Source organism: Candoia aspera, chromosome 1, assembly GCF_035149785.1.
Source record: "Candoia aspera isolate rCanAsp1 chromosome 1, rCanAsp1.hap2, whole genome shotgun sequence".
Lineage (NCBI taxonomy): Eukaryota > Metazoa > Chordata > Lepidosauria > Squamata > Boidae > Candoia > Candoia aspera.
This window is the reverse complement of record NC_086153.1, coordinates 323,019,396-323,037,442: the sequence shown is the minus strand read 5'-3', so window position 1 is coordinate 323,037,442 and position 18,047 is coordinate 323,019,396. Positions and strand designations below refer to the sequence as shown.

The 18,047-nt window shown below is 44.2% G+C and overlaps 1 protein-coding gene across 1 annotated transcript in view; it reads right to left on the bottom strand.

The window, feature by feature from the left end:
* Positions 1-3,390: 3,390 nt before the first annotated feature.
* The window catches only part of GCH1 (GTP cyclohydrolase 1), a 55,984-nt gene continuing 41,327 nt past the window's right edge, over positions 3,391-18,047 (bottom strand). Inside the window, exons 4-6 of the mRNA XM_063290517.1 lie at positions 11,548-11,579; positions 9,007-9,091; positions 3,391-8,269 (exon numbers count right to left, since the gene is read on the bottom strand). Of these exons, the coding sequence (XP_063146587.1) occupies positions 8,143-8,269; positions 9,007-9,091; positions 11,548-11,579 (244 nt within the window). The 3' untranslated portion in view covers positions 3,391-8,142. The remainder of the gene's footprint in view (positions 8,270-9,006; positions 9,092-11,547; positions 11,580-18,047) is intronic.

Below are 18,047 nucleotides of genomic sequence, written 5' to 3'. Positions count from 1 at the left end.
CCAACCAAAACAGGATTGCTATGGTAGGGAAGCATTGGAAAGGCAATCCTCTGAATTCCTGGTGGAAGGGCAGGATATAAATTTAGTGAAAAATGTTATTGCTTGCTCCATAGTGAGAGTTATGAATGCCAACCTGGTCTATAGCAGAAGCAGATGGGAGTAAAGCACATGGGGCATATTGCACATGTAGCCATTCCTGGCCCACCCACCCCTACTTTCATCCTGAAATCTGGTTCTCTCTCTCACATCACCAGAGAACCCAAAAGAGAAGTTGCATTTCCAGCCTTTGCAGACGCTCATAATGAGCTCCTGAAGCAACTCAGATTAAAATTTATGAACTAGTTATGACATGTCATTGATGTTCCTCTTTCCTTTTTAAGCATTAATAAAAGCAGCAGAGAAGGAACATCTGCAGAAAATTAAGAGCTGTAGTGCTGGAAATGGAGCTAATACATTTATCAAGGTCAATTTCTACTTTAAATTCACCCCTTCACAAAAGCTGATTGCCCTAGTGCAAAGGGTATTTAGAGGAACTGTTTGGCTAACATGCTATGTGGTTTCCCCTTAACAGGGAAAGAGTAGTTTGATGATGGAGCAATTTCAGTGAAGCAAATAGCATGGAAGGGAAGGAGTTAAGCTCATCCCCCACCAGTGATCCAGTCCCACCCCTGCACACCCCCTCTCCCTCCCCATGGCTGTTGCTTTGGTTGTATTTGTTTTCAGTGGCAGGATATGTGCATTGCAAAACTGTGATGTGCTTTCACAGGAGAACCTTGAACAGAGGTGTTAACTATGATTCTAGTCCTTTCAACTATTGTTATTCAAACTGGCTTCACACATCACAGTAAACGAGGGTCATGCAACCTAGACCAAATGTGGCCCTTGATTCTTTTTTGCAGCCTTCTCTGATCATGATTGTTGAAAACCAATGGCACAATTACCTCCCATTTTGAAGTGGGAAACAGGTGAAAACATCAGGCTAAGTCATCACAGATATTTTAAAACCCCAGAAACACTCCCAGAGCACCACCCACATATGCAACATGACTCTACCCTCATTGCTGCTTTCCCATCTTCCCCAAATTTGTCAAGTATGTCCCTTGGCTACAAAAAGGTTACCCACCCCAGTGCTGAGCGATAAAGTGGTTGTTTTGGGTTTAGCTTGGTTTTGGTATAAGGAGTTGTGTGAATCTAGCCCACTGTGACTTATTCAACAATTAGGGCACTGTGTGAACTCAGGTTATGGAATGAGCACTCCTTGGCCTATTACAGCTCCCATCTCACCCTTTGCATTCAGGCTATCCTGATGAGCAAACAGCCTCCCATTTTTCCTTGTTTCTGAGGAAGGGAGAACTGACATGACCCACTTCCCAGACAGTATCTGAAATCGTTGCTATCCCATGAACGTTCTGAGACAGCTTTTCTAACCTGATGTCTTCCAAAGATGTTGACCTACAGCTCCACAAATTCTGCTGGTGTAGTAGTAGCCCACTGTGCCATATGGAAGAAAGCTGCTCTTCCAACTTGTTCTAAAAGCTGACAGTGCTGGCTTCACATCCTAGCTCAGGAGCTCCATGGCTGAGCCCAGGTCAGACCAGGTCTTGTCCTAGAGTCCCTCACAAGGCTCAAGATGGGGAAATCCTGAGCAACCTTTTGCTGCGAAGGACAGGATACGAAGGGCCGGGGCAGGGGGTTAGTTCTGCTGGAGTCATCTGCTACAAAAACATGGGCTTTTGCCAGAACTAAAGGTCAACATTTTAGTTCATTTATGGATTCAATAAAGCTGAACAAAGAAGCTGAAAGATGTAATTTCAAGAGTATTAGATAGCTCAGCTAAGCTGAGCTGTATTGTTTGAGGAGACTAATATTGACACTGCCTTTTAGTTTTAAAATGCTGCGTTTTGCTGCTTTGGAAAACTGGGGAGCATTCCTCTTGACTGAACAAAAAGAAAGGGAAAATGTGGATTTGCGCACTTCAAATAAAAAGGGAAAGATGGTGATTGTGCTTTGAAAATACGAGTACTGTACAGGAAAAAAATCCACTGCATTAGAAAAACTCAGGCATTGCATTTTGAGGAAAAAGGAATTTGTGGCATGGATTTATGTTGAGCCAAGAAGCAAGAATGGGGAAATTTTAAAAGCTCCAACATCCTCATATGAGCTGGGAATAAACATTTGATAATCTCTTTATTCATGTAATTCCCATCAGCATGTGGTAGGGAATTTCCTGCTGCTCACAAGTGGAAGCTTTCCTTTAAATTGTGCCTGCCCTTCAGAGTAGCGTTCAGCTGCCTCCAAAGCTGAGTGGTTTGTTGAGTATAAAAGCAATTCCCAAACAGTTTTTACTATAAGTCGTTATAGATTTGTCACAGTGTGACTCTGGGTTCTTTTACAATTCTCTCTCTCTCTGTCATTAAGCAGGACAATTGCTTGACAGAGACAGACATGGGGGAGGCCTTTTGCGGGGGGGGGGGGTCCCTTTACTATATACAGCTGTATTTCCAGAACTACCTGCAGCAGCATCCAAGCTTTCCAGTTTCTACCTTTCTCTCCCTCTCTCCCAGAGCTCTTTGCTAGCAACCACTCACTCCTTGCCAGCAAAGCTACCAGCTCCCCTTTCTCCTCCTCTCAGCTTTTCACAGAGAGAGAGAGACAGACAGACGACAGACAGGAGGGGGATTGGCTGAGTTACTTTGGTGTGGGTTTCAAGCCTTTTGCACCTGTCCCTCTGCGAGGATCTTGTGTGAGGCACCTCCCTCTGGGACTTCCCCAAAGGCTCCAGGTGTCAACTGCAGTCAACCCCTCCCTCCATCCCCATCTGCCTTGGCTTCGGGGTGAAGCATATCTAGGTCTTCACTTCACTTCTTCCAGGGGAGCTTTCACTCTCTTCTTCTTCTGGGGCCAGGAACCGCCATCCACACACTCCAGTGGCCCAGCACACACCCAGCAGTGTCCAGCCACCAACTTCCCACAAGATTTCCCCAAAGGCACTTTTTGCCTCAATGCCTCAAAGCAGCACAGCCTCAAACACGTCTCTCCATTCTTTTTCTCTCTCTCTCCCTTTATGGGTCAAACCAACAGCATGTCCCCCAGCAGCTGAGGAGGTGGGTGTCCCCCCAGGGCTCTAGTCCCCAACACAAGGCTGGACCGATGGGAGTGCTGCCCCACTCTGCCCCACAAGTCCTGGCTAGCAGCCAGGGCAGCTCATCTGTCCTCGTGACAGTACACCTGCCCTTCAAGGCTAGACTTGAGCTTCCTCTCCCCGTCTTTTCTTCTCTCCTGCTGCTGACCCACATCACCACCACAGCAGCCAGCCTGGCCACAGAAGCCATATGCCCAGTATTCAGCCGGTAAAAGGGAACACTTAATTCACAAATCACACAGAGGAGCATCTCCAAAAGTGATCAATGCTGCGTTTTAATACTATAAATAGACCAGAATTTGATTGGAGGGCAAGACAACAGCCAATTGCATATGGTTTACATACCTGTACATATACTTATTTGGATAAACACATACAACATGTACATACACGGATGTGGTAGTATAATGACATTAAGGGGCAAGAGACAGGTTTCGCAAAAATTATCAACAGTATTCATGGAGCCATTGCTAGCTGGGGAATTCTGGGAGCTGAAGTCCACACAGCTTAAAGTTGCCAAGGTTGAGAAACACTGTTCTAAGGCCACAAAGTGAACAAGCCACTTGGAATTCCCTTTGATCCAGGGAATGGAATGGAAGTCCACTTCTCTGCATCTCTCCTGCACTTTCAAGCAGTGCAAGAGAGGAAGTGCTGCCATTAGGATGCATCCAAGTACCAGTTAAGAGGTATGTCTGAAGGACTGCGTGGTAAGAGAGAAGACAGAGAGACTGGCTGGATGCAGTTATTTCCTCCACCCCTTGAGCAAAGCAGGCTGTAGTGGTTCCTGTTTCAAGTACAGGGCCAACAAAAACCATATATAATGGTGGTGGTCCTTGCTCTCTTGTACTTTTAAAACTGATCAAGTCACTTGCTTTTTCCAACTTTCAGCTGATATCACAGCGCAACTTAAGGCTTTAAAACATTAGAGTGCAATTCATAAGGTGACCTAGAGGGACGTAGTGTTACAGGTCAGAGATATTTAGACTCAAAACTTCAGTCTAAAGTCTAAAGTCAGGGAGTTGATTAGGTTGCTTTTCATCTCCCAGACAATAAAATGGGGAAAACCTAGACATGCTTCTTGGAGGAAAGGCAAGATCTGGCCAACAAAGAAAACTAGTGAAAATTTCTGCAAAGCTCTACATCACTGTTTCTCAATCTTGGCAACTTTAAGATGTGTGGACTTCAACTCCCAGAATTCCCCAGCCAGCCTCGCCAAGGTTGAGAAACACTGCTGTACAGATTCATTCCTCTGAATGAATAAGAACATTAAAAAGAGCCTTTGTTGGATGACTCCAAAATGTCTATATCTAGTCCAAGGATGGGCAACCTCTTTTTAGCCTGGGAATCACTGTAACGTCCTTCCTTGACAGGGGACCACAGGGAATTTTGTCAATGATGGGGTGATATCGCCAGAGTCTATGGTGGACTTTTTTTTTCATGATTTAGGGGCACTGGCAAGTTAAGAAAGAAAGCATACAGCATCCATTTTGCCTCTTAAAGCTCTCTCCAAAACGGGGACATTGGCTGGATTCTAGGGTGATCATAGTTTCAAAGGATGCAAGGGGTATGTTAAACCTCTGCATCTTCCCCATAACCTCCAACAGCCAACCCCTCCAACCTCCCCCCACCCCCAAACTAAAAACACTGGCTCTGCCAATGCTGCAAAATTCTGCCTGTTATCCCAGCAGTGTCTGTAGGGTGTGGGTGGGGGTGACAAAAGCTACAAGATTGCAGGCAGAGTGTTGCAATCCCTGCCATTTTGTATGTGGATGCAAGAATACATGTGCAAAAATACATGGGCCTGGGTTGGGATACTGCATCTGCCATCTTGCAGATTTTGACCCACACCCCCTCCACCGATGCTGCTGCTTCATCCTTGCTAATGGTGGCTAATCCAAAAAGCCAACAGCAAAATAAACAAGCAGGTGCCTCATTCTCCACCCTTGTTTGAACCAGACCGGGCTCAACAGCTGCTTTGCCAGATGGCCAAAATGAAATGAGCATCTCACATAAACTAAGGACTGTGAAGCAGTGGACTCTGATCCCATCTTTCTCTAATTAGAGTGGTTATAAAACTTTCTTTAATATGTTTTCCATTCGGAGGGCAATTATTGAGATCAGCTCCAGTAAGCTGCTTTTCATGCCATTCCAGTTACACAAGAGGAGGACGAGAGCTTGACCTACTTTGGTCCCCACAAAAAGTGTCTGTTTGCAGAACCCAGCACCGCTGTGCTCACAGCTCCCATGTCCACCGTTCTTAGTCTCTCACCTGCTGAGGACTTTATGGTGAAGGAAGCAATTGCCCAAAGCAGGAATTAGATACTTATGTCACAGGTGGACAACCTTTGCTGGCCAATATTGCATTTAATAGGGTGGTGGGGTTTAGGAGCAAAACGTGAGTGGGGCTATATCATGTAAGAGTGAGGGGGTTGGGGACAGGGGCGTTAACAGCGATATGCCTATTTTAGGGCTTCTATGGCAGTGTTCATGTATCTGGCATCAAATCGCAGGAGACTCTGTCTTCATGTTTAGCAATCATGGCCTCAGAACTCTGAGAGTCAGAAACAGGAATCAGGTGCCTGCAACTATAGATTGCCCATCCTGGGTTTAGTTATATGCCTAAAACTGAAGTGTGCGAATAAAATAATGCCCACTTCCCTAGAAGGCAGCATTTGTTAGAAAGGCATCACTGGCTGGAACTTCGGCATGCTGTAAACACTCCTGCAAAGATAGATATGCTGCCACATATCCAACAGAAAGCCCATTTAAGAATTGCACGTTGAAATCAGCTCCAGGAGAATTTGAGCTAATACAGCAAAGAAATCCTTGCAAACTAAGCAATGGATGGGGACATCCCAAAAACCCAAAGGGGGGTTGAACAAATCATCTGGAAATCAGGAGCTCTGTACCGCACGCAGCTCCTTAACTCCTTCTATGACTGAGCAAACTACATTATGCAAGTTGTCTCAGAACACAGAATTCAGGATGGTGTTTTGGTAAGCCTGAATTCAGCTGAGCTTTTTGGCACTTTTATGGCCAGAACTGAGATGAGGTGGATCCTTCCAAGTCCTTCACACAAACAACTGGAACCCACTGGAGCTGCACAGACTGTCTGCTTCGTGATCTAAACGTCTTTGCTTTTCTCTCCCAATGATGGAAACTTGCCAAGGGCCACAGGAGGAGAAAGCAGTTGCTAACCCTGCCAAGGAAACAGAGTCTATAATATTACCCATTTTTGAAAGAAGAGAGTTAGAAAGACAAAGCTCTGGGTTTTTCCAGAGATCCTTGTATTCTCCTCCTAATTTTAGCCTGCAAAAATCACTTATGAACAGCAAATAGAAGAACTGAAGACAATTAAGGAATTGGCTGCTAAATACAGCCTCCCAATATTCTTTACTCCATATTTGTCTGAAAATTTATTCTGTTCAAAATGTTTCTGTCAATGTTTCCGTTATGGCAAAGATGCAGAAATCCCAGGCTAGAGGTGGTCTGAAATTGGCACCAAGCTGTTGTAAACAATGTAGGGCTGACATCCAAGAAGTGATTTAGATCACTCTTACTTGCATGCAAGCCCTGAAAATAGTCCGGTACAGATTGCAAACTATGTAGTGTCCAGAATATACTCACAACCCACATTAAGTAGAAATCATGTGGTAAAAAGATTGCTACAGTTTACTACAGACAACATCTAAATCAGCTTCATATAGGGAAAAACACAATGCTCAAACCCTATCAACATTTAATCAGTCCTGGACTCCTGAAGACAGCCCAGCCTCCCCCAAGTTTATGCCCTCCAAATGAGTTGAAACTACAATTCTCAGAATTCCTAGCAAGCCTGGAAATGCAGACCCAGCTTATACAGCAGCTCTGGGTGTGTACATAGTTCTTCTGCTCCCATCCCTTCAAAAGGGATTCCATTTCGTACCTTGTTCCATTAGTAAAATAAACCCCAGGCAAACCATGATGTATTCTCTTCAGTGCCAGAGCTTTTGCCAAGTCTCTTTTGTTTAAGCAACTCCTTTGAAGGAAAAATAGTTGCAGCCCAGTTTCCTGGATTATGGTCAGATTAAAGTGCACATCTCCAGACTTCAGATCCTTGGTCTTTCAGAAAAAAAAATTCCTATTATGTCAAGGGCAATGGCCCAATAATGAATGCAAACAATCCCACCCACCCCAAAAGAAGGGTTCCAGATATTTCTTCCCTTTCTGAAAGGGCCCATCATTTCCATTTCATCAATGGAAGCCGAAGGAAGGACGTTGACTTCCAGTTGCCTGAGATTTGAGAGACATCTGAGCAAAGGGAAGGCAAAACACATCCACCTGAGGGAAGGGGGCCCAAGCTCATTTGCAGGATGTAAGAGAGATTGAGAAAGCGGAGAATGGGGTTAGCTGCAACTGAAGTACAAACTGGAGGGCTGGGGGACTGGCTGTACAAGTTGCTCTGAAACAAGGACCAGTGATGGCTAATTGACCCCTGATTGGGGTGTGTGTGGAAGTATGGCTCGACTGTTGTCTGCAAAACAAAGGATCATGTGAGAAGGGTGTGTCACCCTCTCTTTAACATCTAGAATATGAAAAATCCTCCAACTACCTCATCCGTCTTCCTTGACCCTGAAAAAGCGGGGAGAAATTTTGTGGACACCAGGACAAAGGGTTTCTCTGTCTCAGTGGGGATATGTCCTTAAAGCACTTCAGATAACTTTGACAAGAACAACCCTACTAAGCCCACACAAAACACACAACAATTTCGTGACATTTGCCTTAAAACAGTCACGTAACATAGACCGAGAAAATATTTCCAGGACTTTTATGGTCCACTGACACAAGGAACCACCTGAGCAAATAAAGTACGTGTGGCACTCACCACCAACACACCAAAACCCCAGAAAGGTTAAAGTGACTGTTACTTTTTCAAAAAGAGAACGACCAAGACAAACAGCAAAAGAATCAACAGCAACGCTAGAGAAGACAGTCCAGGAAGGAAAACCGGTGGCACGGTTTTAGCTACGGATGAGTGCCAAAAATTCTTCACGTGTCTTTGGGTCTTCTCGGAATACTCCAAGCATCGTGCTGGTTACAGTCTTGCTGTTCATTTTCTGAACCCCTCGCATCACCATACACATGTGCCTGCAGGAAAGAAAGGCAGAAAAGAAACCCAGTAAAAATCTTTTTGTTGAAAGAAAATAGCATGTCTTTTTCTGCTGCAAAAATCAGCAGGAGTAGGATAGGAAGCTTTAGCTCCAGAACTGAAATCCAATCCAATCTTAATTTCAGTATAATATCTTACCAATCATTTAAAAAAAGCCACCAATGTCTCCTCTCTCATGTACATCAACTCTTTTACTGATGATTGAGGCATGGCATTCACTGAGGAGGTGATGAAACAATATATTCCTCCAGTGTACAGATGGGGATTGTAAAATTGAATGGTGCTCGCTCTCTCTCTCTTTCTCTCTCTCTCCAAAATTCCCTGCTTGTGAAAAACTAGTTCTTGGGAAGAAGAGCTCCTGGCAAACTACATTGCTACGGACAGGAATTACCATTATAGAGTTTCCTTCTACAGTTTCCTTTAATGCAGTCCAGGCTCCAGCCTATCACTTCCAAAAGAACTAAGCTTCTGTGACTTAACCACTTCCCCTTGAATACAAGAATGGAACTTGGAATACAGCTACAATGCTTAGCTGATGTTGTTCTTCAAACATTGTGCCCTTTACTTCTCATTTCTTTTAAGTTAAAAAAATGTTTGTGGGCTGTAAGAACAATTCCTATCCACCACAACTGGGCAGTAGCACAACTGTTGTCTGTCCCCAAGCTCTGGAACTCCCTCACCCTCTGGACACATCACGAAACTTGTGTCAACTTACGTTGCCTCAATCACCACCCCAACTCCAGCAGGCTGCAAAGCTTCTGTGATGGCAACAGCAATTTGCTTTGTAAGGCGCTCCTGAACTGCAGTGAGAAGGGAAAGAAGAGAAATGAATACCCTCTTATCCAAATTTAAAATGTCTTATCCAAATTTCAAATTTTCTTAAGCTAGATCTTGTTAAAAATCTTGAGTTTTAATCTTATCTTCACAGGCCACAAAGTCTACTGAAAGGATTGGAAGTCTCCATAATGGAAGGGAGCCTGTCAGAGTCCAGAGAAGAAGCATGTCTTTCCCATCCACTCCACTTAAAAGCAGGTGCTTACCTCCGTATGTGGAAAACCACAGTGGCATTCTTGGTGCTCTCTGAGCCTTGTTGTTTTCTTGCAGACGTTTCATTGCCAGACTAGGCAACATCTTCAGTGCGAACAGGGAGAGGGCCTTGCACCCCCACCAAAACCCCAACCAACAGCCCCCACCAACACCCCACCAACACCTTGCACCCCCACCACCTTGCACCCCCACCAACACCCCGCCAACACCTTGCACCCCCACCACCTTGCACCCCCACCAACACCCCTACCAACACCGCCCACCAACACAAGGAGGACAAGCCACTATATATCATCAGAGAGCAAGGCCCACTCCCTCTTTGCATTGAAGATGTGGCCTAGTCTGGCAATGAAACGTCTGCAAGAAAACAAGGCTCAGAGAGCACCAAGGACGCCACAGTTCAACCCTGAGCTACAAATACTCGCTTAGAAAAGCACAGCGTTTGGAGCAGGGCCCCATGAAAGGGGCAGCAGAAAAACATCTCGGAGTCTTCAGGACTGCCTGGAGGTGAGGAGCTGGGCAGCAGATTTGTTACTGGATAGGTTGTGCTTCTGTCCAGGTCTCTCCCTCAGTGTTCCCTCTGCTTCTGTATTTATAAATCACAAAATGCAGAGGAACACAGAGACTGGTTGGCCACATTATCAAGTCAAAAACCGTAGTTGCCACAAGGGGGAAGGAAAGATGCCACAGGGGCATCTGCGGGGGGAAGTCAAAAAAATCAAATGATGGCCAGAGCGACACAAGGGAAGCATGGCACACACATTAAAAAGTGGTGAAGCTTCGATTGCATGGCCATGATTGCCATTTTGACTTTTTTGACCCCTCATAAGTGTCTATAGGATCCAGTACTTTTGTCAAGACGACAAAAGCAGTACTGCGCTGTCACAGGGCAAGCTGTACCCCTTTTGTACGTGTGTGAGACATCTTGACAGATAGGTGTTACTGTGGTGCAAGGCTACTTTTGGTGCATGCCCTTCCTTGCTGCTGTGACCACCCCACCCCACCCCACCCCACTGCCTCTGAAGCGTTTATCTGCTTCGCTGTAGAATTTAGGTCTGAAAACAGAACCCATGTCCCTTGGGTCAAAAAGGCAAGAAAAGTGACAAACCAGATTTTTGCCCTCACTACATACATAGACTATCATATGCTTCTGCATCTAACGTATATTTACAAATCCTTCCAAGTGGAAAGTCAGCATACCAGAAGCTAGGCTAGAATGCTTCTCACCAATGAACATGCTGATACTCCGTCATTGTTTGTTATTGATTGCCTCCCACAGTCACCTCTTGAGATGGGCAGCTTTACGAATGAATGAATGAATGAATTAATTAATTAATTAATTAATTAATTAATTAAAATATTCTATGAGCAGGGAATTTCTTGTATAGTGAGTTATAATAAATTATATTATATACTGTATATTATATATACTATATTCTATTATATACCTGCTCTCTATCTTGTCTAAAATCTTTAAAAAATCAATAGTCCCTCAATAGTGTATGGTGATTCAGGTCATTCAACAGTTCCTGATCTAGCAATAATTATGAAAATCGTTTTAGACACAAATTCATCCATCTATTACTGTTGAATTGTTTGTGGAGGCATTGTTTTGCCAAATAAGTATTGGGCATGAGGACTAGTTTCCTATAATATAAGATTATTGCTTTCTTGATTGACAGAAGGCCCACTTCTAATCTCAACATTACTGCTGGTATACCTGGGGGTAAGGCTAAGGATTACCAACTACACACCGATTATACATTTGTAATAACTCAGAGGTGGAAGATTTGAGCCATTACATATTATTTTGCAAATTATATCAGGAGCCTAGAGCTAGATTCATCATGCCTTTGTTAATCCAACTGAATCATTCTAGTTTAGAAGAAAAAATATATTTTCTGTTGACTGATGTTGATGAACATGTGACTAAACAAGTTGCATTGTTTGCAATGGCTGCAAGGAAGAAACAAAAGCAGATGTTGACAAATAGTGCAGTTAATATTAGAGGGGATGTATTGAACTGATATGGAATGTTGTAATTATATATGAATTTTGCTAAAACCTATGGTTGCAAATAAATGTATATACATTCATGCCTTTTATTTTTATTGCTACAGCTAATAGCCCTTCGATATTGCATGCCAAATTTTATTAGGATGGCAAAAGGTACATTTCATTAGGGAACACACAAAAGGTGGCTACTTGCCTTGTAATCGTCTACTGTATATTTCTACAATCCTAGAAGGAAAAAAAAACCAATGCACTTCATTAATACTACTTTGGGAACACAGACATGGAAAATTAAGATAGAATTTGCACTTACAAGTACAAAGCCTTACACAAACAGCCACCCTAGTATGATAAAGTGATTGCATTAATTGTTCTATCGTTTTCCTCCTTGATTCTGCCACCATTCTTTCTTGCACTGTGGTGCAGTGTTGGGCTCTGGGATTGGGGCAGGTCACAAATATGCCAAATAAATAAATAAATGACAGAGCCCATGGAGTGTGCCCTTGCATCAAAGGCTTCTCAGCTCAAGGAGGTAATCCACAAGGATCCTTCAGGCAGGATGATGTTTTAAGTCATCCATCACCCTGGAGCAAAGCTCTTTTGCAACTGCCCAGCGTCCCTTTCCCCAGGGACCAAAGGGTCTGGTAGCAAGGGGGCACCTGGGTTGGGAGAAGGCCATCCATTCTCAGCATCTCACCCTGGCATGGTCTGGTAGAGACTGGAGCCAGGGAGGAGAGGAGGCAAAGTCCTCATGAGAGTCAGGGCCCTTCTGCCACACAGCACACCCTCCCCTCCACCTTCTGTGATTCTCACATGCTAAGCTGCCCCAAGAAGCTACTTTCTACTGCTGTCTTTTTGTCAGCTCAGCTCCAAATCCAGAAACGAGTTGGCCAGCCTGGCTGGGTGAATGCTTTAATGATAGGCTGGACCATACTCACAAAACAGAATCAGGGGGTGCTGGGAATTCCTATTCCGCCAACTCATCAAGCCTCCCCATCAAATACACTTGCTGTAGTTCCTTATTTCAAGGACCTGACCACATTTGTCTGTAAAAGCACCTAGCAATCCTGGGCTGCTGATCTTGAAAAAAAGCTAAACCAAGTCAGACCCAGTTAGTGCTTGGATGGGAGACTGCCAGGAAATCCCACAGCAGTAGGCACATCTGAAAAACATCCCAAAGGGAGACAATGGCTATCCATCTCTATACTGTTGCTAAGAATGTCCATGAAGTCACCCTGGGCAATCTCAATTTCAGCTTGTAATGATATGTCTAGGACAGCCTTTCTCAACTATTTGACCATGGAGGAACCTTTGAAATATGTTTCAGGTCTTGGGGAACCCCTGCACATTCAGGCTCAAATATCAGCCAGAAGTTACAAAATTATTATTTTTGTTTCATGTGTAGGCCTGTATATACATTAACAGTGTTCTTAAACTAAAAATAAAGAATGGAACTTACCTCTTTAATGTGAAGTTGCCCAAATTTGAAATATATATATTTTTTAATAAATCATGACCTCCCAGGGAACCCCTAGAGACCTCTCATGGAACCCTAGGGTTCCACGGAACCCTGGTTGAGAAACCCTGGTCTAGGACAACATATTTTAATACAGGGATGTAATCTTCCACTTTCCCAGCATCATCTTTCATCACTGCACTTGCTGGGACTTGCAAGGGTCTAGCAACACAGAGTGAGACATAAGCCCCCTACTCTGTTCTATTACAGTGTTCAAGTTCTGACACATCAGTGTGGTGGCCCTATAGTTTTTAAATGTACTTCTCAGGATGGAGCTCTCTGGGAGGCACCCCAATCCCTTCTTCATTCAGCCTCTTTGATCTGCCTGAATCCAGCCTACACCTGCCTCTCGGCAATCACGCCTCTGCACAGAGAAATATTGGGATAATCCAACAAGCAGGAGGATACTCTTTTGAAATTTAAACCATGCTTTTCAGTGTCACATTTTACAATTTACGATTTAAACAAATGGAACGAGCAGTGTGTCATTGTTTTATGCTAATTTTCCCACTTTTCTCATGGCTTGCTATTGCACTATCATTGTTGCGACAAGGGATCTAATAGTAAAGTATCCTGAGATATAATGACAAACAGGCCATGCAAGTCTCAACATGGGATGTAACACTCCCAGACATAAGCTTTTCTAAGCCCTGATTCTTTTAACAGAAGAATTAAGGACCAGCCTCAGTCTTTGCCTGTGAAATACAGTATATGTATTTCCTGATCTGGGAGATTATGCTTGGCAAACAGCCATAGTAAGAAGTGCTCCTCAGCGGGTTGGACCAAGTTTGCTTCTGGAGAAATCTCTTCTAGCTTTCTTGCCAGTCTAGTGAAACAAGGCTCCCAAGACCCAGTTCTTAACAAATGTCTTGGGTTTGGGGAGAAAACGGCTTTGCTCTAGGTTGAATCCTTTTCCACCAACTGGTTGCAAATGGGCTTCAGTTGCTTAGTGGTCAGAACTAAGAAAAATGCTGCTCTGTCTTCTACATGACAGCCCTTCGGATGCTAGGCAGATAGCTATCATGGCTCCTCACAGTCTCCTCTTCTCTGTGCTAAACATACCCAATGCTTCTAACCATTCCCAAAAGATTTTCTTATCATCTTGGTAGTTGTCCTCTGGACACACTCCAACTCATCAATGTCCTTTCTAAAATGCAGTGTCCAGAACTGGATGCAGTATTCTAGAGGCAGACTTACCAGTGCAGCATAGAAAAGAACACTAACTTCTCTTGATCTTGGTAATATACTTGTGCTGACATAGCCTAGCACTGCTTCTGCTTCTTTTGCAGCTGTGTCATACTGTTAGTTCGTGTAATGCTTACGATCCAAAGACACCCAGATCCTTTTCACATGTACTGCAGCCCGGTATAATTCCCACCATCCTATTTTAGATTACTGAAGTACTTCACTTTTGTCCCTGCTGAAATACATCTGGATCTCAATACTTATGTGCACTTTCTTCCATATGTGTCACTTTCTAGCCTATTTCTCTTGAATATCTTATAAACTTCAACTCTTGTATTTCATTCCTGAGTTTCATCTCACCAAGGAAAAGCACATCCTTCCAAAAAGCTGCTGGATGCATGAACATTAATAACATGTAATGAAATACCAAGAGTGACAAAATCTGGGTGGCCATCTGTCCAACTTTATATAAAATAGTCCTCAACTTCAGTTCAGTCCAAATCCAATTTAAAGTTAACAAAATTGCCTGTCAATAGGTGTACTGCTATTCAAATCACAGTAATAGTGTCCTGTCTTGGATCGAAGAACAACGCTGAGATGGTTGGTTAAGTCTCTAGTGTTTATCGTTCTACTCTACTAGACAAAAAATCCTGCCAAACTGAAAGGCCATGGGAAACCCTCACAGATTAAACCCAGAAATCAAGGTGGGTCTGCTCTGAGTTTCTTCAAAGGGAGATTCAAAGCTTCTAAACTATGCATGTGTTTTTCCCCCTGGATAGGGGCCCCCTCCTGTTCACCATCAGTACTCATGACAAATAGTTTCTAAATGCAAATTGCATGCAAGTCTACATCTTCTTGGTTTTAAAGATGAAGTTTCTATTTTTTGGTAACAGAATAAATACAAACCTTCTTTATATGCTAAGTACCAGCTCCTCCACTGATATAAGAAGCAGCTCCTCACAGAAATTCAACATCCTTTACCACTTAACTTCAGCAATTTATTGATTCATAAGAGAGGGAAAGAAAATGATGCTTGCCATGACTCACAGACAGAAAGAAAATCATCAGATGTGATGAAAAATCAACATTAAAGTCTTTACTGTGCTTCTACAGTTTAGAGATAATTTTGGGCCACCCTAGCAATACTAATTCACTAATTTGCCCTGCCAATTCCATCCAGAACAATAGGCTGATAACAGATTTCAAATAAATCTCCCAAGATGAAAAACAACACAAGATGGATGAGGCACAAGATAATACTTTCAACATTTGCTCACCCAGGCAGATAGAAACCACCAATTATTACACAAGCAGCTCTCACAGTAGTCATTAGGTGTGGGGGAAGTGAATCATGAATGTCAGAGTGCCAGAAGAATACAGAAGGAGCAACAGAGAGGTGAAAATGTCAAGTTCCACAAAAGGTGGAACACCAAAAGGTATAAGACATTCTAAGTTGAACTCTAAGTGTGAGGCATAATGTGGGGAGATGCCGAGGGGACGTACTTACCCTGTTATCTGGGAATGGTTTGATCCTGTTGGGCCTGAGGAAGTGGACAGGATCCCCTGGACTGCAAATGCAACCACATGCCATCTTGACCCTTGCTCCTCCTGGCTGGTAAAATCGGCCCGGGAGGTGACTTGTGGTTGGGTCCAGGCAATGGTTAATACATCCTTGAGGGAGGGGGAGTTTCCAGCTGCCTTCAAGGAGGCGCTGGTACACCCCCTCAAGAAGCCATCCCTGGACCCTACTATACCAGGCAATTTTTGCCCTGTCTCCCACCTTCCCTTTTTGGGAAAGGTGGTTGAGAAAGTGGTTGCATTGCAGATCCAGAGGATTCTGGAGGAAACGGATTATCTGGACCCCTTTCAGTCAGGTTTCAGGCCAGGATATGGGACAGAGACTGCATTGGTCGCACTTATGGATGATCTCTGGCGAGAGCAGGATGGAGGGAGTGCATCCATCCTGGCTCTTCTTGACCTCTCAGCAGCTTTTGATACCATTGACCATGGTATCCTTTTGGGTCGGCTCAGGGAGTTGGAGGTGGGTGGCATAGTCTTGCGCCGCTTCACCTCCTTCCTCCAGGGCTGGTCCCAATCGGTGGTGATAGGAGAGGAGAGATCTGCCCCTCGACCCCTCCATTGTGGGATGCCGCAGGGTTCGGTACTCTCTCCTCTCCTATTCAACATCTACATGAAACCGCTGGGTGAGATCATCCGTCACCACAGGATAAGGTATCATCAATATGCCAATGATACTGTTATATATCTCCATCCCGGGTGAAGTAAGTGATGCGGTAGCTCCCCTCTCCAGGTGCCTGGGGGCTGTGGGGGTCTGGATGGGGAACAACAGGCTTCAACTGAACCCTGGTAAGATGGAGTGGCTGTGGGTTGATGGCTCCTCTGTATCTGGGAAGTTATCATCTTTAGTTCTGGATGGGGTGGCACTGCCCCATTCAGACCTGGTGCGTAACTTGGGGGTCTCCTGGACTCACAACTCCTGCTCAATGAGCAGGTGGCAGTCGTGGCCAGAAGGGCCTTTGTGCAACTTCGTGCGCCAGTTACGCCATTTCCTGGATTGAGAGGCCCTCCAAACAGTCACTCATGCCCTGGTCATCTCCCACATAGACTATTGCAATGCGCTCTACATGGGGCTACCCTTGAAGAGTATCCGGAAGCTTCAACTGGTCTAGAATGTGGCCATGCGAGCAGTTATTGGTGCCCCAAGATCGGCACACGTCACACCACTGCTGCGCGAGCTGCACTGGGTGCCAGTTTGCTTCTGGGTCCAATTCAAGGTGTTGGTTATCACCTTTAAAGCCCTACAGGGACCAGGCTACCTGAGGGACCGCCTCATCCACCTAACATCGATCCATCCCACCCGGTCATGCAGAGAGGGCATGCTACAAACCCCACCGGTAAAGGAATTCCACCTGGTGGGGTCCAGGAGGCGGGCCTTCTCTGCAGTGGCACCCACCCTCTGGAATATTCTGCTGCTGGAGGTGAGACAGGCCCATTCGCTCCCAGACTTCTGGAAGAACCTAAAAACCTGGTTCTGCTGCCTCACTTGGGGTGGGAGGGGCACCAGTTCATCTTGGGGGTGGCTATTATAGATCTCTCCCCAACTAACAAGATCTGCACTGCTGGATTTTATATTTTACACTTTATATTTATTTTATTTTTATAAAATATTATATTTTTATATTTATTTTATTTTTATAGAGTTATTTTTATTGTGATTTATGTGTTTTAATTCTGACTGTAAACCGCCCAGAGTCCCCTTTTCGGGAGAGATGGGCGGTGATAGAAATTTGAAATATACATAAATAAATAAATAAAATAAAGGCAGCAAAGGCAAAGTTCAAAGGCCGATATAGTCCAGGATTATCTTATTAATACTGTCAACAACCACACAGCAAGTGTGCTATGTAGCTCATTCATTCTGCTTTATCAGAACTGGTTGTTAAATTGTCACAACATTACAGATAAGTCCCAAAGTCACACTACCTTTGCTCTGCAAAAGTTGTCTTTTCCAGGCAGAGAAGTAATGAAAGCCTGGAGAGTGTCTGTCAGTTCTTTGGCTTCTTCCTACAACTGAAAATAACTTTTCCAGAGTTTATTTAGCAAGATTTATTGAGAAGAAAGGAACAGGATTGTAAGAAGCCCAGAAACTGAACTACTTCCCATCTAAAATTCAATGTATTCCAAAATACACTGGGTTGCAGCCTTCTTTATCCTCTCCTTCACTGCTCTTCTCTGAACCAGTGAAATGGCAGGTCTCTTCACAGATAAACAGGAGATTGCAGCCAATTGTTTACAAAACCATCTCCTAAACCTTTATAAGACAGAGAACTAACCATTACACTGTCTGTCATGGATCAGGCTTTGCATGTACAATCCAATCCAGAGCCTTGACAGGCCATGCTCCATGCTTTCTGGACAGCCAGGTTGCCCGGACAGAGAGGGAAAAATGTAAGTTTATATCATAGCTCTAATTG